Source organism: Kwoniella dejecticola, chromosome 7 (assembly GCF_000512565.2).
Source record: "Kwoniella dejecticola CBS 10117 chromosome 7, complete sequence".
NCBI classification, from domain to species: Eukaryota; Fungi; Basidiomycota; class Tremellomycetes; order Tremellales; family Cryptococcaceae; genus Kwoniella; species Kwoniella dejecticola.
Window position 1 is genome coordinate 1,731,982 of NC_089307.1, and position 22,155 is coordinate 1,754,136.

Sequence of the window (22,155 nt, forward strand, 5' to 3'; positions counted from 1 at the left end):
CTGTAGGTGACCTGGATCGTGACCGTTGACGCTTGGGTCGTGGCTGGGAGGAAGGTGGCAGAGGTGGTGATGACTATGGAGGGACTATGTCAGCTAGAGTGCGTAAAACAGGGCGCTCGCTAGCTTACCATTGTGAGTGGTCTCAAGCGGCTCTATCGCTCCAGCAGGGGATTGTGTCGAATCCAAGAATCGAATGATTGACTGTTGCTATGATAACGAGTGATAGTGAGTAAATGGCTAAATGAGTAAATGAGGGAAAAAGGCCATCAAAACGCGTGGATCCCTGCCCTCCCTACGCGACGCGACTACTCGTAACTGATTATTCCTAGTTGAATTTATTGGCAATTATCCCATACTCGTAACAATAGCTTGAACAGGTTACCCCTTTAACAGGTCAGATTTCGGATTTGTTGACGATTGACGCTGGGCAGAAGATGGACGAGAGATTAGATAGGAAGACTGCTGCTATTCACCCCCAAATGTGTTTGATATCTGATACTGGAGTGACCATCAGGACCCACTAACATCATGGCAGAGCTACCTTTTCCACCATTAGTTCTAACTTCCGGCTCAAGTACCGTCCTCTCAGCTGCAGGAGCCCAGATCATCCTACACAACCTCAACACCTCGAAAACCATCACTTCGCCTCAGGTCGATAACAGGATCCATCAAAATGGGTTCATACGGCATCTGGCCATATCGAACGACGAGAAGATCGTAGCTTCTGTAGGAGACGATAAGAATCTGAAACTGTGGGATGTCACCGACGACGAGCTAAAATTACGGAGTACGAGGTGCGTCAGCGCATCTATACAAACAAGGCCGAGTGATAATATAGCTAACTTGATGGGCCTTGTACGAGTAGAGGCCTGATCAAGAAAGCTTCTCATATCATTCTCGCCCCCGATAACTCAATAATAATCTCTGATAAAGTCGGCGATGTGTACTCGTAAGCTTCCACCATGCTGACCATGCTATGAAGAAGCTTATTTGTGCGTCATCAGGTATCCCCTCGACCCTATACCGTCCGACCCGTCTACCTCGAGGCCGCCAATGTACTCTATGGTATCAGACCCGACCAAGAATCCAGACTGTACTTACTTACTAGGTAGGCTACATGAAAGCAGAGAGCCTGTATCTAGCTTACACCGTCAATACAGGCCACGTATCAGTCACTACGCAGCACCTTATCACACCAGACCACAAGCACATCATTACTGCTGACAGAGACGAGCATATACGCATATCGCGATATCCCAAGGCATACGTGATCGAACGCCAGCTTTTCGGGCATGATGGGTGAGCTGGGCGCTCTGTAATCGCAGTCTCAGATGTCGTGACGGAATGAAAGCTGATTATAGGATTGACGCCACAGCTTCGTATCTTCTCTTCACATCCCAACCTCCTCACCCAATACATTACTTTCAGGAGGAGGCGACTCCTCTATCCGAATATGGGACTGGCCAACAGGCAAATTGCTCAACAAAGTAGATATATACGGAGCGGTACTACCTCAGAGGAAAGTACGGAGTTATCTGCGGAAGAACAAATGGAAGGGCCGTTTCATGAAGACCGTGGGATCATCTTCATCTTCATCTACGGCACCAGTAGCGGACGAAGGGGAAGAGACGTTTTATTCGGCTCCAGAGGGGTATGTGTTGCCCACTGGTCAAGGAGTATGTATCAAGAAAATCGACAGTGTCCAAGTCGAAGGGCAGACTATCGTTCTGTTCTTCTCTGAGGGGTAAGTCGACTGATTCATCACTATCACTCCCATCAAGGCTCAATTGCGTGCTCGCCATAAAGCTGATTTATCGCTGCGCAGTGCATCAGCCTTACATTCCTTCGTCCTCCCCTCCGATCCCACTTTTCCGACGACCGTAAATACCCAGACCTTCCCATACCCTATACTAGACTTCACTGCTCTGCCCAGTCAAAGCGGGAAGATACTCGTCTCGCTCGATACAGCTTGGGGCGTGCTCAAGAAGAATCCTGGTCCAGGTACAGACGCTCGACAAGATATCATACCGCGTGACTCCCTATCGAACGACGAGCAAGCGGCGCTGCAGGACTACTTTAGGGTGATAGACGTGAACACCGATGGGCAGGTGAGTCGACATTGATCGAAAATCTGTATATATTACCTTACCATTACTCACGGATCATCGTACCGTACAGCTTTCCATCAATCCTTCAGATATACCAGCTACGTCTGCTATGGCGTCCGCCCTCCCAAAAACAGATATCAAGACACTCTCCAACCTAAACCTCTATCCTCTACTTAACATCCTGCCGCGATGGCCCGGACTTGAAGACGACGACGGCGCAGACGCCCCCATCTCTTCAGGCGAAGCTACGCCTGATGACGACGGAGCAATTTCTCTCGCACCCACGAGTCTCACAACACGGACACTGGGCGGTACAACGAGGAGTTACTCGATGGAAGAGCTGGAGGGTATGAACCTCAAAGTCCTCGGAAGGCTGAAAAGCAATGGAGTGGATGTAGGGTCAATTTTGAGGGACAGGCAGAAAAAGGCGAAAGAGGAGAGGAAGAGGAAAGTAGCTGAGGCTAATAAGAAGTTGCAGGAGGAGAAGAAAAAAGAGGAAGAAGCCCAGGGAGAAGGACCGGACAAGAAGAAGAAGAAGCAGAAGCAGAAGAAGGAAAAGAAGGTGGTTATGGCGACTGAGGAGGATATGGCTAATGCATGAGCGAACATCTATTTTGACAAGCGCATCAATAGCGTTCGTTTGTATCATTATAATATGCATGAGCTTGAGTCAACGGGGTCGGGAATACACTATGCTGATGCCCATACTTCGACATTGACATCTAAACGGGACAAACACTCCGGTTCGACTCTCTATTTGACCATATCCTTGATCCATATAACTCTGATCATTAAGCCCCTATCTCCTCAGACGATGGCACCTGACCCGGCTTTTGCTAGTATGTATGTGTCCCCTCCGCATCCTTCGGCCTACTCGCGCGGCTTGGTCAGCCCTCTCAGCGTCAAATCATATACGACATCCTCGCATCGCTTGAGGTCGTATTTGAGCGAATCGAACTTGCGTCTCAGCGCGTCGTTCCGGAGGTTTAACTGGGGTATAGCCATATAGCCAGAGTCAAAGCCAATTGATGCAAATCAGCTCAATGCTCTTACCCGGGTTCGAATCGGGCTTGGTAGAGAAGAGATAGGGACGTACCAAAGAATAACTCGCAAAGATATCATTGACGAAACTGGAGATTTTTATAGGTAAGTCGAAGTTCTGTGACGTGACTGCGTTGATCGATAGTCTGGGCTACACCCACAAATGCACGATGTCAGCACGCTGCATGAGCTAGCTCTCGATTAGCTTGACGCATGGGTAGACGTACAAGCTCATTCACTGCACCAATCACACCCTGCAGATAATCCTCTGAAGAAAGCTGCAAGATAGTCGTGGAGTCATTTTGCACTACACCCCCACCACCGTTCACAGATTCAGCTTATCAGCTCATGAAAACCCCTCATCGCCCAACCATGAGATGTTGGTATCGAAAAGACCAAGGAGAGCTTACATCCAAGAATAGTAGAGGTCGTATGTGCCGGCGTCAAATCATCGTGCAAGATGAATCGAGCAAGTACGATCGAGGTAGTCAAATTGCGCATTGTGGGTCCAAGGGCGAACTGATGTCTACCATCGTTGTACTGTCAGCTTGCATCATCAGGACATGCATCTTGAGCAGAGCAGAAGTGAGGCTGAGGTAGACTGGACTACAGTTTATGGGCTGAGCCGAGGACTGACCTGTAGAATTCATGCTCCGGTATCAACTTGGCCACGTCGTTCCATAATGGCTGAGTCTTGGTTATTATATCAATAGCATTTTGGCAGATTTGCTGATCTATGTATTTCCCGTGGATCAGCTTAACAAATCCCTGGCCATTTTTTCCACACTCTCGCCATAGATCAGGTTTCATATACATATACATATACATATACGATGTGTAAGACTCGACTCACGCTGGGAGAACGGCGCAGAATGTAGCTTGTTCAACTCGGTAGTAGCTGTTCGACTGAGATCATCTATAGGCTCGATCGATTCTCGAATTTGCTAAGTACCAAACATCGATTAGCTGCAACACCTTCGACATCGTGATCAGTTGTGAGCATGACTCAGGGCTACGCTGCTGTTGGCCGATATGGGTCAAGATCACAACTCACCTTCTTCAAGTTCTGGTCGTTCTCCAATAACTCGATGACGCTTGAGAGCGTTTCCGTGACTGTTTGAGCTCGGCTGGACATTTCTAAATGTGCGTGTGTCATGGTTCTGCTATTGGAAGGGGAAGATCGGCGGTGATGCACAAGGAAGATTGATGAATCTGCGTCGGAGACGATCAATGTGCAACCAGCAAAGTTCAATAGGTAGAAAGAAGGTATTGACTGTAAGATCTCTGCTGAGCGCTTCCCGCTAGACATTTCGAAAACATACACGATCGCTCGAAACTGATGACGTCGGCATTTGCCTGGAGAGTATATCAACCGGGGTGCGGCGTAAAGTTAAGAGTGTAAATAAGTAACATGAGGGCAAGTCCCAGGCAAGGACTAGATTTGCAGACATAGGCAGATACATGTGCTTGAGTATCAATAGACTGATGGTACTGATGGTACTGATGGCACAAGAACCTTGCAGCTGTATCGATATAATGCCGGCACACTTTTCACTCAACAACGTTACAGGACTGACCGAAGATCGACGTCTGACTGTCATCATCACTCGGAAAAATCCAGAATGCTGACCCATCCTTCCTGTCGTGACTGAGTCAACATCAGTAAACAGTTCGAACCCGCACAGCGTGGACGGTGGAGGACTAACTAAGTGTTGAATCCATAACTGATCACCTGTGAAAAAAGGTATATTTCGAGATCCCCTTCTAGGAAGCCCAACTTCGCATTCGTAGAGCCTGTAGCCCAGACCTCGTTCACTGGGCGGTATCAATTCGGCTTTGTAAGCTTCGGATACCATGGTGCACTAAGGAGAGGGATTATGTTCAGCCACTGCTCTTTCTCTTTGCTTCTATCGTCCTCACCTTCTCTTCTACCGCAATCTGATTCTTCTTGCCCAGCACGCCTAGCCGCTTGAGCCTTTCTTCTAGGTCGACCTCTGCGCAATGTGTGTTATAGTCCTTCATCCTGATCAAATATTTACCAGTGCGTGAAAGGGAACATTGAATCATTTTCAGTCCGTGATTCATCGGGTGTGGCGAAGGAATCCAATAGCCATCGATGTCCCAGTAAGTGTATTTCATCCATTGCGAAGGTTCCAGTTCCATATAACCACTTTTACCGCCAGAGAGATGGTGATTTTCGATGGTTGCATTGTCAATCAGCGCTTGAATACAATGGACGGGCAGTACCGTGGATATCCAACTATCATCGTCCCATTCGATCAGATCACTTCCACCCAGTAAGATCCGCATATTCAGTATTTCGCTTCTTCCCTGATTATCGGCAGCTAGTGAGATTTCGCCAAAATGGTTGGACTCATAATCGGCGGCCCAAATACTGAGATGGCCGTGCAGATAGCTGGGCGACTCGGCAAATACGGAAGGGCAGCGCAGGACAAGATCAGGGAGGATGGGCTCCGTTTTCGTCGCTGGGGAAGGTGACAGGTCGAAGAACACCAAGGATTCGCCGGTGCTTATGCAGTTCTCGCTTCCGTCCTCGCTTTGGTCAGACCGGAGAGTAAGCTGTGATGCAGAATGAGTGTGATGGCCTGAGTCTCAACTCACTCTTCGGTCTCCTCGTCCTCACCATATATCACACAAGCAAGTATATCTCGTCCTACAAAAGCGATGTGCTCCGATTTCTGGACTTGGCCGAGTAGTGTCAGCTCCTGCAAGTTAGGTCCCCATGTTGATCTGTCAGTGTTGTGCCGCACTGGGTCATTCAGGGTCTGTAGTATGTAGGAGATCATCTTACGTGCTGTTGTTTCTTGGTCTTCCAATTGTAGACCCATCCCCTGTCACCTAGTATGACAACGAGCCGCCTCTCTCGCCTAAGTCTGAGTTCCGGGATATCTGACGAGCTGCGGATTCCCACCTCCAGCTCAAACGAGCTCCTTGTGGTCTCGTGCTTGAGGGTTGTCGCCTTCCACACGATCTCGTAGACATGTATCCGGAGGAGCCCCGGTCTCAGTGGCTGAGCCACAATGACTACCCCTTGACTGAGATCAGCTACAATGAGCTTCTGGATGGGCTTGAAGTCCACTCGAATTTCCGTATCTAGTAGAGCCTCATTGCCTCCTCTTTGGTCTCTCCAGATAGTTGCCAACGAATAAAGCGGAGCGTGGTCCCTTCCGCCGTACGACTGGCTCGGCGGAAGAGCTTGTTTGATTTTGGGCGAAGTGATGAATGATCTACCATACACTGATATGATCTGCTCGTTTGGTGAGATTTGGAAAGTCGAGTAAGTCGGTTGCATTCGGAACAAGTTGAGTTCCGTCCTCTTCAGTTTGTTCAGTTCCTCGCGGGCAGAGATGACCTCTGTCGGGCCAGGAACCTCGGAAGCCAAATATCGGGGTCGATGAAGTAGCTTTTCATGTATCTTGAGCTGGAGTGTGGGCGAATTTTGGATCACTTCGTTGAAATGCTTGCATACTTGAGAGCAGGTGAGCAGGTCCTTGACAGATAAGTGGGCAAAGATCCCGAAAAGTAAGTCATCGCCGAGCCGGAGCATGCTTGTTGCGAATGAGAACGTGCCTTCCAGTGGTCATCAAGACTATGAAAGGGACATGACCAATTGAGAGATGCTGTTAACAGGTTGAAATTGTATCGTGTACAAGTGGGTGATAAGTCACGCGCGAATTTGGCTCAGCACGGTGCTGTTCATTCTGACAATACTGTAACCCCTGGAATCACGCTCGGGTCCACATATCGGCCCTCGAATATGTTTACACTGGCAGATCGGCGTATGATCGCGGTGTCCTGAGCCCATTCTCGGCTGGGGCCTGTCTGAAACGGTTCCGTCCCTGCGATCGGTGATCCTCGGTCAGTATGGCGATACTTTAGCTGGTCACGGACCTCTTCAGGGCGTTCCATCACCTGTCAAACATGGTCAAAGCGTGGTGGATATTCCCACACCTGATCGTTGGACAAAGTTCATCAGCGACAATCCCCTCTTCTTCCAATCGAACATCCACTTTCGAAGTATCTCGTCCCTCAGGGAGGTGGTCATCGTACGCAGCAGCGCAATGGACAGACTCGACAATTACCTTCTCGAAGTCATCCTTTGTAAGCTCCAACTCAAGGACCTGCTATCATGTTCAGCTACCAACAAGCAGCTCAATTCTATCGTGACTTCCTCCACTATCATCCAGCTGTTCCTGCACAACCATCTCTTCGGACGATCATCCCCTCTCACACCAGATCATATGGTCTTTTTCAAATACGGTTCTGCCAGAACGCCCATGGAGGAGCTGCTTCGATCGATCAAGAGCGAAAGGAACCTGTTAGATTATCGACCATGCATTATGGACTACAAGCTTCCCGAGGGTCAAATAATCGTCGCCGTAGCTGATAAGTACATCATCACCTCAATTCAAGCCGATAGTGATTATCCAATCGATAAAAACGGACTGTACGCGCTTTTGACACTGTGGGAAATCGACGGCGAAAACATCAACGGAAAAGCCGTTAAAGTGAACTTTAAGCCTCAGCGAGAGGGAAATACGCGGGCCGTGGATATCAAGGACGACGTGATTGTCTGTGTAGAGGGTATCGAAGAGGGACATAATACGAGATATAGAATCCGAGTATTCCATCTGTTCAACGAAGGGGAAGTTGCTCAACCGCGGGAATCGGACGAAGTCATAAGGAATACGAGGGATATGGGACTAAACAATTGTCCTAGGGTTAGCATCGGTAGAGAGGGACTGCTGGTGGTGCAAACTGCTCATGACATCAAGTGGACCAGGTGGACGGAGGGGAAGGAAGCGACTGTAAGCTGGCAAGCATCAATTCTGACTTGAAAGAGCCTGACTGGCATTCCGCAGTGGGGCAGAATCGAAAAACATCCTTATCTCGGGTTTTCAAGTCATTTGGAAATATACGGTTCAGATATGATTGCGATGCTAGGGCCTTGTGCACCTGAGACGCCTGTGTCCACCTCGACAGCTTTTGGAGGGTGAGTATCCGATTGGCGGTCCGACGATTTTCAACCGATCTGACAGTGATATCCAGCTTTCCCAGTGTACCAGTCGAAAAGGATTACCTCCTTCTTTACAAGCTCAGCGATGCCGACCGGAGTGCGACAGCGAAAGCACAAGTCATTCTGCGTATGCCTTGCGGTGAGAACGAATATAATCTCGAGGTCCGAGACGAAGTTCCCCTCGAAGAGTCTGATGAAACGATGAGTCCTGGTAGACTGATCAATTCTAGCAACGCTCGGAGCGAGATCATCCAGGTGGCGTTTGTGGTTGCGGGGCGACCTCCGGATTTACACATATTTGCCGATCATTACTGTCCATGGATCACCCTGGCGATACCGGTCAGGTGCATACGAGACGCCCTTGAAGCCGCTATCCGCCCAGCTGACTCGGCTGCACAAGGCGATCCGACGCAAATCACTGACAACCCTGATCGGATGGGTCAAATTAGTCGGGCGATAACGAGACGCGCTTCGACCGATTTGACAACTCAACTGCACGAACAGTCATGCGAGTGTTGTCCAAAGTTTAAAGCACGGAATGAGCAATTTCGAGGTGTGACTGTACTGGGACCTGAGAAGTGGTTAGCAGGAGCCTTTGGACAGAGCTTTCAAGCCCCGGATGATGCTCACGAGAACCCATGGTCATTCGGTACTCGCCATGCCAATTTCGACACGACATTCGACTGGCGCTCTGACACGATACGTACAACGGAATTCGAGCTCATGTTCAGGAATTACAATTGCCATGAGGGACATGAGGGACAACGCTGTAAGGCATTGGGAGGACTGGGCGACGATTTAGGCGAAATTGGGGACAAGGATGAACAAGTCGTTAGTCGCTAACCTATCAGTCTTCCTCACAAATGACGAGCCAGATTCGCTCACAAAGCCTTGCGACCTCCATTCAGAGTCGAGCAGCTCCCCAATACGCGTATAAATATCGTCTTCCCCACGAGACAGGTCATATCCATGCACCGTTGATCCACTCCGGCGGCCAATTCCCATGGGTCTCAACACATGGGCTAGTCAACAATGTCTTTTTCGATGGCGAGAAGGTCGTCCTTAGATACAAAGTGAGTCCTTTTGCGGTGGATGAGTCTACGGAACCGATCAACGCTGATAATTTCTCACAGAATGGCTGGATGACAGTATTTGATTTCGCATGACGATATTTAGAATCGTTGCACCGGGTGGTACCTGAAATTCATCCGGGGCATGCGAGAGGATGCTTGATAGCCAGATTGACATCTTGAGGGGGACATGCATTTCGCTTGTGTGCCGCGATAAGCGTCTCGGCGCGAGCTCGCGTTTCCTAGTCTGATTGTAGACACGTACTGTGACGGCAACTCGAGCGTTAGTGTGATGAGGTGATTTCTGTGAACCAACCGAGGCAAAGACAGCGCTGAGGTCGTCTTGACGTTTGCCATAGTATGCCGGGTGGAAAATTGTCCACAGAGGGAGAGCTTGGGATTGAGAATGCACCAAAATAAGAGAGTCATTCCTATCCTGTGCTTTCCACTAGGAAAGGGTCTCCTACTGTTCTCAATCTGCGACAGATCAGGACGAGGCTCTTTGTGATCTGCGCCCCTCTATTCCGCGATCTAAGGCCGAAGTACAGTGCGCCTTCCGGTGACAAAGGATTAAGTGAAGTGAAAGGAGATGTGCTGCGGACCTGCTATCTGGATCCTGCAGGACGTCTCGCCTATCCCATATCCAGTTGCCTCATGGGACGATTGCACCTCAGATATGGAACCTGACAAATTGACGTTGGCTGTATACGATACTCCCCATCAATCAAAACTTACAGTAGTATCGCAAACAAGCACGAGAGCGGGCATCCTCAATAGCAAACATGTCATTCATGAAGATCCATTTGCCTATTCCCAACTTATCGCCCGACAAGGTGAAGCTTGTACCCTTCGAGGTGAGTACCGTGGGTCGCCACTGGGAGGGAGAACGGGGAGAGTGCAGGGCTGACGATGATGGTACAGGTTGATGAACACCTAATGGCGTTATGGGAAGGTACGAAGGACACTCCCGTGATATTCAGCGGTATGAACGATGGACCGTTCGACGATATTGAGGGGATGCGAAAGTGGATGACAAAGCATCTAGCCGACCCTGTGAGCACAGTACAGTGCGCTTGGAATTGCAGAGACAATGCTGAATCTGCCGGTAGAATCGATTAGAGTTCGCGATCTTCACCACGCCAGCCAAAGATCCCCAAGGTACAGAGAAGGTATTCGCTGGGAGGATTGCCCTCAAAGATATAGACCTGGAGAAGCGTACAGCTGCAGTTGGAATCATTGTATTGAAGGACTATCAGGTGCATCGTCATCTTTGGCCAATCTAACAGACGCTAGCTGACCTGAGGTGATATTGAAGCGAACACACGTCAATACTCATGCTACTTCGATCGTGCTTCGATTAGCATTCGACGAGTTCAGGCTTAAAAAGGTCAAATGGAGTACCTCAACTTCCAACATCCAGAGTCAAAGAGCGGCATTACGATTGGGATTCAAGCACTCAGCGGAGCATGAGGATTCTCGTGGGCGTCACGATCGATGGGGTGCGTCCATATCCAGCGAGCAATGGCGGGAGAGCGTGAAAGACCATGTGGACAACCTGGTAGTCCGAGGGCACATTTCATAGGGTGAGGGACTCTGATAGCCCCGAAATTGCGTTAAAGACTAGCAATGCATGTGCACATCTTAGGCACCTGTGAAGTCTAGGATCTCGACCTGCAGCCCATCCTTGTCGTTCACATTCGATCGCCAGGACTAAGTGCGGATTAGCTGAAACCCGTTATTCTTGCTCATGACCATGCCCTCACTCTGCTGAGGATGAACAGCCGTTCGCCATCAGACAACATAGATTGCCAGCTCTGTTTTCCCGTGCTGATTTCTCCAATGGTGATCCTAGCTCCGCATGACTCGTCTGTCGGGAGACGTGTGTGATTTCGGACACTTCGAAAGCTTGTTTCCTTGTGATCACCCCGACAGTCAGTCCAGCCCGTAGTCCACTCATGCTTCGATCAGCTCACCTGAGTGACTTCCTGACGTATGATTTCATCGGATTGCGGCTCCTTGCTATTCGTCGTCTGGCCCAGTCCACCTAGTGGGCGGTCCAGACTACCCTCAAACTTGAATACACGCTGATTCAGATCTTGACAGGTCAATTTGCAATCGGCATTTGCAACACCTCTTGTTATCGTGAACAGCTTGCGATTTGCCGTCCCCGACACTGATGGAATTGATACCGAAGCAAAAGGTATCTCTTCAGCTTGTATATAGCTAAATTGTAACCAGTCCTTCAGTGGGATGACCTCGTCTGGCTTGCGTGTACTCATGCGCTTCATCAGCTCGTCGATCAGGATCACAGTGCCTATCTCCCATGTGAGCTGAGATGGTCGATAAAAGCTAGGTGGGCCGACCTGAATTCGGGTAGATAATCGTAAGATCCCGTTCGTCGAATACCGATTTCGAACGTTCAGGCTTATTGTGGGGTCTTTGACGATCTGCGATGGATCAAAAGCGTATCGAGGCAGATCTTGTACCGCGTCTGGAGCCTTGAGTATCAGAGTAGGTTTATCGATGATGGGAGGAAGTTCTGATTGTTGCTGATCTCCCGGAAGCTCGTCGATGTCGTAAATGAATATGTGGTTTCCGCTCAAGGCATTCGAATCTTGCTGCCCACTGCAAATGATCATTTTCATCAACGAAATTCTTCGTCGAGGAACGGAGAGTGTGCCCACCTTGATTGACTGAATTTGAAGACAAAGATGAGGTAGAGAGGGGCGACAACACTCAGGCGATACAGATGATCCGCACCGGTGGGAGCCCTGATCGTCTGAGCGGAGAAGGGGGTGTATGAGCTCAGCAAGACTGAGATTAACAGTGATGTAGACTGAGACTTACCGCGATACGTTTCCCATCATCCAAGCTAAAAAGCCTTACTTCGCGTCCATACACGATCGCAACTGTGTTTGCTGGACCCCATACAATATGACTAGTCGGTCTATCGAAGCTGGCGCTATTCGCTTCCTTCCCGGTCAAGTATTGAATTGGTTGGCATCACTCACATTGGTGTCCTTCAAGGAACGATAACACCCTCAATCTCGCTGATGGTCCCTGATCGATTAGTTCTTGCACTACCGCCAAGTCCCTTGTCATATCGACCAGTACCCGTGTGTGATCGGGGACGAAGTCGACCGTATATTCCTCTCTCGTCCAATCCCTCTTTCCCGTATCATCAAATTCCTGTCTGTATATAGCTAATAGCCTGTACCTTCCATTTCCATCTGGCTGTTCTTGAGATCTATCGAAGGCGGTGACCACTAAACCGCCTTGAGCTGCTACGATACCTTCGTCTGGTCCTATACTAAAGCTTCTCTGCTTGGGCCGTAAAGCCGAGAACCGTTTCTGTGTATCAAGGAGGCGGCATAGCTGATCTTGCGCGGATATCTTCACCTGCGACATCGCTGAGGACAGCTCATGTGAAGGGGACGGATCTGGTACGTCATGGAGCAGACGCCGTAGGATGATTTGCAGCCTGCTTGATTTTCGGACTATCCGATTGAAGCGATGGGATACCGCAGCACAGCGTATGACGGACAGAGCTGGTAGATGGCCGAATATGGTCTCCCACAATTCGTCTGTGAGGCGTGCCATGGCACCTCGAGTATATATGATGAGATGGATGAATGGGCGAAGATGAAGTAGAGGAAGAAGGTATGGACGAACATGCAGTGCAACCTGTACGAGTAACAACGGACCCTACACTCCGAGGCGATCAATGTGAGATGACGTAATCTGGAGATCGGCAATCTAATCTCCCCTATCTTGGCTTTATGCATTTACGGCACCCATCTATATCGTCTATCCGGCCTACATGGCTTGTCACATATGACTGTACAACTAGATACTACAGGTGAAGGGAATGCTATACCACGACTGCGAACGATGACATCTCGTTCCGCTTCTAATCTCAATGTCCAGCTCGAGTTTACCGATCTCCCGACCGACTTCACCCACTAAAATCAAACATGTCGACCACAGCATTCTGTAATCCGCATAATCAGCGAAGCGACAGTCAAGGGGTGTACACCCAGACTTACCTCATATTCAACAAAAAGCTTCGTAGCATCAAAGTGTACACTGTTGATGACGCTTCCTGCAGACCGATACGAAACATCCAGCTGCGATACACCCTTTCCATCGTCTGACAGCGGTATGACCTGCTTCTCCAGCTTGCTATGATCGATCGGGTCCTCATCGGTCTACAATCGATCATCTATCATTGGCATCGAGGCCCACAAGGAGCAGATTATACGTACCTGTGACGTTCTCACCGAGAAAACAAGATCCATCTTCTCCCCCAATCCTCCTAAAGCATATCCAAGCCTGTCCTGCAATCTGACCGCCCGAGAATTCAAATCATACAGAATGACTTGGACCGGTGTCCTCGCAATTTCAGCCAGCAAGGGGTCATCCTGCCCATTCAATGAATAATTCGATACAATTCCAGTCTCGCGATGATTGTAAGCGAACACTCGTAGTCCGCTACTCGATCTATCTTGCTTATCCGGAAACTCGCTTTCTAACGCGACGAAGCACATTTCTTTCCAATCTTCGTATTCTATGGACGGCGCATCGGGGAACAGCTGGGCAAATTCCGGATCATCTTGATACTCATTCTTGTAGGCCTCCTTCGACCCCTCAATCCGCCTACAGTGTGTCTCAATTTCGGCGACAGGGATACGCAACACCAGATTACTGATCTTATGGTTTCCTTCCCTTTGTCCAATCTGTACTTGAGGAGGTGGGCGGCCGAACCGTGCTGAATAGGCTTGTGAGACGGATGAAGTTGATGATCGATCATAACATTGAAAAGCCAGTTGTATTAATCCATTTGAATTAGTGGAATCGATCAATCCCCCATTCCCTAGATCTATCGTCCCGTTCGTCCCGTTCGTCTTGGCTTGTATCTGTGATTGCAAGCGTCCAGGTATTTCGGAATGCGTGGAGGTATACTTCAGCGCGAAGAATGGCTGAGTGTGGGTTGAAGAGGTGGATAGGAGGAGATCGTTGATTCGGTATATTAGGATATACCTGGATTTTCTGCCTCGGGCAGGACCACCGTATCTTTTTCTCCTATCAGCCAACAAATTGGCACTCTTCAGATGTTATTGGATCAGACTCACTCCATCCATGATAGCGTGACCTGGACTCCCATCAGATCCGGACCAATGAAGACGCAATCCGACACATAATGCTTATCCAACAACCGCAGGTTCTGCGCACATCCATCGGATTACACTCAGCTGGAAAGGGCAGGATTCGATGCGAGGCTGGTGAAGAATGGCTCACTCCTATCGAATATCCAGTCATGTAATCAAACAGACTAACCTCCCCCTTATAGCTCATCTGCAAGATACTCTTGGGGCCAAGGGCGAACACGGGTCGAGCGTGCGTACGGAACGACGTGGTCCCATTCTGCGACAATTTGAGGGTGATAGTATCGACTGGATAGGGTGAGGGGTATCCTTGGTCATCAGAGTCGAAGAGATGATACACATGAAGCTTGACCAGGTATATTACACCTTGCAATTGCTCCTTGATGATGAGTATATCTTTCTCGATATCCACCAAACTATCATTCAGATCCGGTAAGAATCGAACTTTGATCTCCTTCTTCTTCCACCCATCATTTTCTTGCGTCCAGAGACAATATGCGGTGTATCCTCCATGTTGAGCAGCGTTGAATGCCTGTCTAGGAGCAGTCCTAGTTACCGCATATCTCCCTTGAGCAGCTACTACATCTTGGCCCCTGTCGATGTTGAACGACGAGAAGGTGGGCTGGAAATCGCGAAATGCTTTCTCCTTGCTTATCAATCTCGATAGCCGTTCTTTCTCGATGAAGCCCTTCTGACGACCACCTCGGAGTCTGCTGCTGTCCGTTCCGTAGATATGGTGATGCAGCTTGAGCTGGATGGGTGTGGATGTAGAGATGATGCGATTGAAGCGATGGTTGACTGCTGCACAGGCGATGATGTCATTCGGAGATAGTATCGATAGGATCCGTTCCAAAACAAATTCATCTACTTCATCCATTCTATCGTAGCATACCGAGGGAAACGCTGCAGATGGGATTGTGTGGATGATCAATATGTTGCAGTCAATGCTACAGGTAAGCTTTCATTCAATGCATGCAAGATATCCGCGGTCGCTCGGTAAATCGGGTAAACCCTGAGGTACGGATAATTACCCCCGCTTCCGACCGAAGCGCTCTTGAAGTGCTTTGTTGAGCGTTATCTGCCATGCCGCCATAAGTGCGCAAAAAGTCGATATGGCGACAGTATCTTCTCGTGAATGCCATGAGATGCATGACATTGCGTCATTTGCGGATCGTAAGCGTTCTTGGGTTCTCGAAAGAATCAAAGGACACGCCGACCACAAAGGACGATCTCGACACGGCCTCGCCCACCAACCCTCAGCTTATAAGCCTTCTTATCGCGAGAAAGACTATATAGCACGATCGTCAAGTGCACATTAATCCTGCTTCTTCCCATCCGCCCTGTTGCAGTCGTTGAGCCCACTTTTAACAATGAGCAGACCCACCCAGCCCTCATTCAGCTCTAATACATCTTCAGCAGTCCGCCTACGATCGGCCGTATATAGCGAGGTCGTGATCAATCCAGACGTCTCCTTCCGCATGACCGATCAAGGAATGGAGCGCGTGACTGATCATTCAGAGCTCGACTACAACCTATCCCTCGATCCCGGAATACGTCTTGGAGATCTCAATACTCTCAGAGTCGGGATCAGCACTACCTGGGCCCAAGCCAGGGATCTTGCCGACTCCATGCATGCACATTCACAAACACACGGACGATTCGGCTTCCGGCAATACAAAGCAGATGTGGCGCAGATCGAGTCTGCAGACGGTCGACAAATAGCGTTCATGTATGCCTATCGTACCAACAGCGGTAACGTTTCTGAACGTTGGTATCTTTATCTCAACTGGCCATCTACTGACGGTCACGATAGTCAAGGTGAAGATGATGGGAGATTGACAGAGTATATACCCACGCAAGATGAGGCGAGCCGGATGAGCCAGATCGTATATGACAGTCTACCTCAACAGCGACCGCAAGAGAGGGCTAGAGATTGGGGTAATGATCAGTGGATGACAACTGACTCTCGATCTAGAGTCCACCAAAAGACTTTCACCCAACTGAGCAATCATTTCGTCCAGCCCGCGAAAGTCAAAATCGTGTCCCCTGCCTCAGTCTTCGTTCCTAGGCATGAAGTCAACCTGGCAGAAGGAAGTTTATTGATGATTGCCCTCGCCTCCGAATACGTGCCCAGAAAACACGCTTCCGAGGGGGACGCTTATCTTTCTCAAGGTCAAATGGACTGGTTTGTCACTTCCCCGCATGTCGAGCAGGGACAGGCAGGGGTCAAGTGAGCTCGGTCATTGCGCGGCTCTCGAATCGCGTCCTGTCTACGAGATAGAGGGTTTGCCGGTTGGGAATGACCGTGATAAGTCTGGCCCCCTCAAAGGTAAAGCGATGCAGTACATACTGTACTCGTATGTATATCACGGGAATCTTCTTGACACATACTGTCTGCATGAGACCGTCTTGTGGCTCCCAGATAGCACGTGTATAGTACAGTGTAACGAGTCTCAAAGAGTCTGAGGTCTGCCACTGTGCAGTCTCACTTTGAGCAAGTACGATATTGGGCGTGTCCAGTACAGTATCCTGCACAGCTAGTTCAAGCCCCCTGCAAAATCAGAGGAAACAGAGGATTGTGCAGAAGTCCGAAGGCTAAGTCTCCTTGCATCGTTCATTCTGTGTTCTCGATTCGTTCTCGGGATTATGACGTACGTGATTCTGCAGCGGTCCGGGGTCTTCACAGTAGAAGGATGGCTTTGAAGGGCGATGGCTTCTCATCCTCACGATACATCACTCATGCATCTGAATGACCTTTCGGGTGTTGCCTCTTGAGGCGTAATCATTCTTCAGCCTCCTCTTCTTATCTCAAGACCCTAGAACCGAAGGTCTCATTTCATTCACGCACCAGCACAGCATCTAAGTTATCACACCCAATGTCAAACCCATCAGGTCCAGGACAGGTGGACTCAACACTCGGGGTCCACTTACATACCGCTGATAACAGTCAAGTATGGATCTATCCCGCGAGGAATCAGGTCGAATTCACCCTGAGCTTTCAGCCTCAGCACCCATCAACAAACTACAACAATGCCAATCGTATTGGTAATCGTACCGATTGGTCTCATGCCCTTCAACTCGCCGATTGCATCTATCCATGGGATCGCAATACTCATACTCAGACAGCCGGCGTAACTTTTCGCCATCATAACGTCGCTGTCGCTCAATTATCGTCGCCCTCAATTGCCGGCACCAATCAGACTAACGAGGCTTACGCTTATGTCTATCCTACTCCTCATCACGGAGGAGGAGTATCACCTTTCTGGGAAGTATACACCAACACCAACACCAATGTTGGGGAGGGCGACGAAAGGTTGATCATGTACACTCCTTTGAGAGAAGAACAAATAACGATGGACAGCCTGATCCAGCAGACGGGGCCCGTGTTCCGCTCCTACGACCGGCTCATGGCTGGCGCCAATCTTAATTTCACTCCTGCCACTCTCGCTGAGCGATTCTTCAGCGAGGCACAAAGCCTCCGTCGACCTGAATTGCTCATGAGCCTTCCGGGGCTCACTGCCGCTCTGGGAATGGAAGAAACCGTCAGAGTGAACATCTCGACGGAGGCGTCCGTCTTCATACCTACCACAACGACTTATATCGGAGACAGAGACAGCACGACGTCGTTGTTGCTCGTTTCGCTAGCCTCACATGTCCATGGGGACATGTACGATGATGAGAGAGGGTGTTACATCTACCAAGGCCAGACTGACTGGATCGCCACCCGTGCTCCTGGAACTGGTCACAACTCCCCAGCGGGCGCAACACAGTCAGAGAGGAGGTCTCGCGGAGTCAACAGATTTATCAGGGCTATGCTGGGAGAAAGAGTGAACTCGGGCTAAAGAGCTTCGTCTTCTAGTAAATTACACTTGTCTCGACATTCGATGATCACAGCTTGCAAGGTGGAGTTCTGTATTCAGTGGTTACTGATGATTGAGTAGAAGCGGAGGGACACTTGCTCGTCACATCTTCAGGTTTTTATCTCATCTATGAGTCATTCGTTACGCATCACAATCGTTAAACTTGTCTATTTAGCCAAGTCTCGCAGCCCGACCTCCACGTCAAGTCAAGAAGTCACCTATAAATCACTCAAAGCAAGTCCCAAGCGCCAACATATCCTTCTTCGATCTCCCATCTGCCCAACTCTTCTTGATCACGGCTTTGAGATCCCTCATTCTTGCTCTCATCGCTTCACCTTCAGGCCCTCTGAGGGTATCCCAAGTCTGCTTGAGCTCAGCCTTGATAGCTTCCTCCGTTCCCACGACGACTGTCCCGTCGTACAGCTTGTTGAAATCTGGTGATTTGAAGGTCTTGACTTGTTTCAAGTCAATTGAGACCTTGTATACCTCTGACACTATTGCCGATCTCATCATCAGCCACACTTCCTTGTGATGAAAGCCACAGACTATGACATATGATATTGAAGGGGAACCGGGACTCACACATAGCAGTGAATTCTCCTTGATCAGCAGCGAAAGGCATGGAGACCATCGGGAGTTCAGCTAACATCGCTTCGGCAGTACTGTTCGAACCGCAGTGTGACTGCACGTGGAGGACCAACAAAATCGTCAGCATAGAGACTCAAGCCGAGTTACCTTGACAGTGGGATTGACAACAACTCACCAAGAAGTATCCGGTGGCTTCGTGGTTGACTACATCCCACTGAGGCGCGAATTTGACCACGCAAGAGTCTTCATCGTCATTGAGTTCTTTTTGCAGGTCTTCAGGCAAGGAGGCCATTTGCGAAGCATAGGCGAAAATGAAGGGGAACCCGCTTTCTTTCAGCGATTGGAGGATGTATCGGATGAGTTCTGGTCGAGTCACAGGGAAAAAGAGGGATCCCAAGCTAGCGTTTTGAGTATCAGCGAAAGTGCCCTTTTGAGTGAAAGACAATGGTTTTGAGTGGTCATAGACACCCACCTAACGTAGATCACGCTTTTTGCTCCGTGCTTCTTCTTCATCTTGTCCAGGAAAGCAAACACATTCGCATCGTCGGCATTCTGGGCTTGCGGCTCAGGGTGCTCGCCCGCCCAAGCAGCATCAGGGAATTGAGGGCTACCACCATACTCGATGAATTAGCTGATGCTGCAGAACGATCGGGGTTTACACTCACCCAGCCATGTAAATACGGAAGCCCATCTCCTTCTCCAAGGCCTCGACAGCTAGAGGCTCGGTCTCAGCAGTAGTGGGACATACAATACCGCTGACTGCTGGATCTCTGATCGCCTTGGCGGAGGGGATGATGCCCATGAATGCTTGAGGCGGCATAGGGACGGTAGCGAAGTTGGGCCCTGCGAGTCATATTGATATCAGTCATGCGTCTTGCTTTGCCCTTTTGCATAATGTCACTCACACCACTCATCTATAGGATAGAGCACGTCAGCTGTTGATATCTGTTTTTGCGTATTCCTGAAGGATGAACCCACAGTCAAATTTGGGTGGCAGACCTGGAATTGTCTTCACTTTTCCGTATGTCCCGAAAGCGTGCTATGACCAGAATAGATACCTTCAGATCCATCCTGATCACGAACATATCATACATGCGTGCGAAGTAACTCACCTTGCCATGTGCTTCCAAAACGTCCATACCGTTTGCGATGTCCTCATCGATGAGTCGCTGGGCAAGAGTGAAAGTTCCACCGTTCTCCTCCTTTGCGAATGTGCTGGGGACAGCATTGTCAACTGATCAGCAAGCATCGTAAAGACTGGCACACCACAGCATCGGGATGCTGCAGTGAAAAGGAGGACTCACTGCCAAGTGGCCGCAGCGTTACTGGGAATGAAAGCGATTAAGGGGATCATGGGTTTCTGCAAGCCCGTCAAGACCCCTCGCACGACCTCCGGTACGAAGTGGAGGAAGGACTAGCGTGTCACATTTTGTCGTCAGTCACAGGGGTCAGGAGAGAGGAGACGAAAAGGAAACTTGTCGTGGTGTACTTACATCGTATACGACGAAATTGGGAGCGATATCCTCGAACTTGTTCTCCGTTCCATCCAGCTTATGTTCCTTACTAGCCAGAGCCTGGAGGAATTTCGGTAATGTCTTAGCATAGTCCATTCCCTCTTGAGCTATGACCTCGGGACTCCATTCTTTGGGCATGTCAAACTCCGGTGAGATGCAGGTGATCACTTGGAGTCTATCGGCGATGGCTTTATCCTCTTGAGCCTGTTCTTGAGCGGTCGTGTGGTGTACATTCGGGTTCGGGGTGGAAGTACCTGATCCAGAGGGGGACTTGGTATAGATATGAGCGAAGGAAGTAGACTTGAGCTCGTGTTCGACTCTAGGTAAGACCGAGGGGGTGACGAGTAAGGTGAGGTGTAAGTTTGGGTGAAGGGTCAGGAGGTTGAGCGATAAGTGGAGTAATGGTCTCAAGTGACCCCTACTCAGTATGAAGTTGAGCCAAACTTAAGCAGGTAGAACGAGGAATCAGCGTAGGATGGACACACTCACCACATAGCAGTGGGGACAACGACGAAGTGAGAAGGCTTGATGACAGTCATTTTGATTGGATTATTGCTTGATTGGATAGCTTGATAATGTTAGATATCGATGTGTATTTGAAGCAATGATGGGAAGGGAATGTCGTCAAGATACCTTGCAGACTATATATATGTGTGTGAACACTTCATACTATGACCTCCAGCGGAGCAGGGGAGATCCCTTTGAAGATCTCGACCACCGCACCGCATGCTACTTTGCACTATCTCTCGGGCATGATAAGGGTTTTCGTCATACCTGATGATATAAGCATGTTTCAAGTTTGCGCTAAGAGATGAACACCCTGCCCAGTCAGAGTGAGCTGTTTGACGGCAAAGCGGTGCGGACTGGATCTGGTTGGGACTAAGTGAAGTGGTATGTGTCAGCCCTTATCGTGATCCAATCTTCCTCATGGTGTCGGGAATGGCGAGGCAATCAAGACGGAGATGTGCAGAAGTGACGTTAGGGCTACTCAAGAGTGATCGGATCTAATCAAGGGTTTCTCGGCCATGACGTTCCTGATTCTTATACTGTAAGTCATCTGAATGTGGATCTGTGCGGTGCATGGCGATACACTCTTGGTCATCCTCATCAATATGCATTACTCAGCTTGCTCAAGACTATCAACCCGACGGAGAGGCTGAATACCATGACCAAAAGTCATTCGTTCATACATACCATGATCGAAACATGCAGACAATCTGGACAGACATTCACAACTATCTGGGTCGCACACAGTAAATGGCGTAGCGGCATCAGCAATGCCGAGCTACAGTACTCGAATACATTACGTTACCTATTTCGATCACTTTTACTCCTAGCTCCATCCGCATCGTTATTTTCGGAAACGCGATAACGGCACTTCGTTACCTTCCAGCAAAGCCCATCGTCAGGAGCTCAGACGTCGTCTTCGTTTACATCCGAACAATTTTCGCATGCATGTGTTTGTGCGTTTGTACAATGTACGGCTACGAACGGGATTGCCTGTCGCAAATGACCTCGATCACTCCGCGATAGGGCAAATGTGCAGATCCAAAGATTGCCAAAAATAGCTTGCAGCGGATCGGTTGATGGTCTGTTGTAGCACCTCGTCAGGCTGCATGGGGTCATTATTGTCATTAAAAATAGGAAAGAATCACTATGGGAACATGAGGCAACACGATCATGCATCCGGCTGCTCCATTGTACCATCCCCTATCTCCATTCCGGACCCGTAGAGAGGCTTTATGCTGTGTCTAATTTGGCGTATCTCAGA

The 22,155-nt window shown here is 49.4% G+C and overlaps 10 protein-coding genes across 10 annotated transcripts; 5 read left to right on the forward strand and 5 right to left on the reverse strand.

The window, feature by feature from the left end:
- Positions 1-528: 528 nt before the first annotated feature.
- Positions 529-2,709, forward strand: I303_106260 (uncharacterized protein; the record flags this gene model as incomplete). Its single annotated transcript, XM_018409561.1, has 7 exons — positions 529-794; positions 866-949; positions 1,005-1,108; positions 1,161-1,299; positions 1,376-1,744; positions 1,826-2,108; positions 2,179-2,709. 7 exons carry the CDS (start codon positions 529-531, stop codon positions 2,707-2,709), a joined length of 1,776 nt encoding a protein of 591 aa, XP_018261834.1.
- Positions 2,710-2,978: 269 nt separating this feature from the next.
- I303_106261 (uncharacterized protein) lies at positions 2,979-4,458 on the reverse strand (the record flags this gene model as incomplete). Its single annotated transcript, XM_018409562.1, has 7 exons — positions 2,979-3,098; positions 3,205-3,300; positions 3,377-3,456; positions 3,560-3,675; positions 3,787-3,883; positions 4,003-4,093; positions 4,204-4,458. 7 exons carry the CDS (start codon positions 4,456-4,458, stop codon positions 2,979-2,981), a joined length of 855 nt encoding a protein of 284 aa, XP_018261835.1.
- A 294-nt stretch (positions 4,459-4,752) lies between these two features.
- Positions 4,753-6,717, reverse strand: I303_106262 (uncharacterized protein; the record flags this gene model as incomplete). The annotated part of the gene is made up of 5 exons (XM_065969341.1): positions 4,753-4,788; positions 4,856-5,011; positions 5,070-5,706; positions 5,772-5,875; positions 5,962-6,717. 5 exons carry the CDS (start codon positions 6,715-6,717, stop codon positions 4,753-4,755), a joined length of 1,689 nt encoding a protein of 562 aa, XP_065825413.1.
- Positions 6,718-7,231: 514 nt separating this feature from the next.
- On the forward strand, positions 7,232-9,353 carry I303_106263 (uncharacterized protein; the record flags this gene model as incomplete). The annotated part of the gene is made up of 5 exons (XM_018409564.1): positions 7,232-7,978; positions 8,033-8,163; positions 8,220-9,018; positions 9,096-9,260; positions 9,321-9,353. The coding sequence occupies 5 exons, from the start codon at positions 7,232-7,234 to the stop codon at positions 9,351-9,353; spliced, it is 1,875 nt and encodes a 624-aa protein (XP_018261837.1).
- Positions 9,354-10,039: 686 nt separating this feature from the next.
- Positions 10,040-10,839, forward strand: I303_106264 (uncharacterized protein; the record flags this gene model as incomplete). The annotated part of the gene is made up of 4 exons (XM_018409565.1): positions 10,040-10,111; positions 10,179-10,310; positions 10,367-10,513; positions 10,573-10,839. 4 exons carry the CDS (start codon positions 10,040-10,042, stop codon positions 10,837-10,839), a joined length of 618 nt encoding a protein of 205 aa, XP_018261838.1.
- Positions 10,840-10,898: 59 nt separating this feature from the next.
- Positions 10,899-12,665, reverse strand: I303_106265 (uncharacterized protein; the record flags this gene model as incomplete). Its single annotated transcript, XM_018409566.1, has 5 exons — positions 10,899-10,967; positions 11,021-11,170; positions 11,231-11,882; positions 11,942-12,071; positions 12,269-12,665. 5 exons carry the CDS (start codon positions 12,663-12,665, stop codon positions 10,899-10,901), a joined length of 1,398 nt encoding a protein of 465 aa, XP_018261839.1.
- A 547-nt stretch (positions 12,666-13,212) lies between these two features.
- On the reverse strand, positions 13,213-15,299 carry I303_106266 (uncharacterized protein; the record flags this gene model as incomplete). The annotated part of the gene is made up of 5 exons (XM_018409567.1): positions 13,213-13,248; positions 13,304-13,465; positions 13,523-14,330; positions 14,390-14,481; positions 14,556-15,299. 5 exons carry the CDS (start codon positions 15,297-15,299, stop codon positions 13,213-13,215), a joined length of 1,842 nt encoding a protein of 613 aa, XP_018261840.1.
- A 601-nt stretch (positions 15,300-15,900) lies between these two features.
- Positions 15,901-16,656, forward strand: I303_106267 (uncharacterized protein; the record flags this gene model as incomplete). The annotated part of the gene is made up of 1 exon (XM_018409568.1): positions 15,901-16,656. The coding sequence occupies one exon, from the start codon at positions 15,901-15,903 to the stop codon at positions 16,654-16,656; it is 756 nt and encodes a 251-aa protein (XP_018261841.1).
- Positions 16,657-17,298: 642 nt separating this feature from the next.
- On the forward strand, positions 17,299-18,264 carry I303_106268 (uncharacterized protein; the record flags this gene model as incomplete). The annotated part of the gene is made up of 1 exon (XM_018409569.1): positions 17,299-18,264. The coding sequence occupies one exon, from the start codon at positions 17,299-17,301 to the stop codon at positions 18,262-18,264; it is 966 nt and encodes a 321-aa protein (XP_018261842.1).
- A 243-nt stretch (positions 18,265-18,507) lies between these two features.
- Positions 18,508-20,923, reverse strand: I303_106269 (uncharacterized protein; the record flags this gene model as incomplete). The annotated part of the gene is made up of 11 exons (XM_018409570.1): positions 18,508-18,776; positions 18,865-18,964; positions 19,046-19,268; positions 19,343-19,477; positions 19,536-19,713; positions 19,776-19,784; positions 19,849-19,909; positions 19,983-20,085; positions 20,175-20,284; positions 20,364-20,802; positions 20,874-20,923. 11 exons carry the CDS (start codon positions 20,921-20,923, stop codon positions 18,508-18,510), a joined length of 1,677 nt encoding a protein of 558 aa, XP_018261843.1.
- Positions 20,924-22,155: the final 1,232 nt, after the last annotated feature.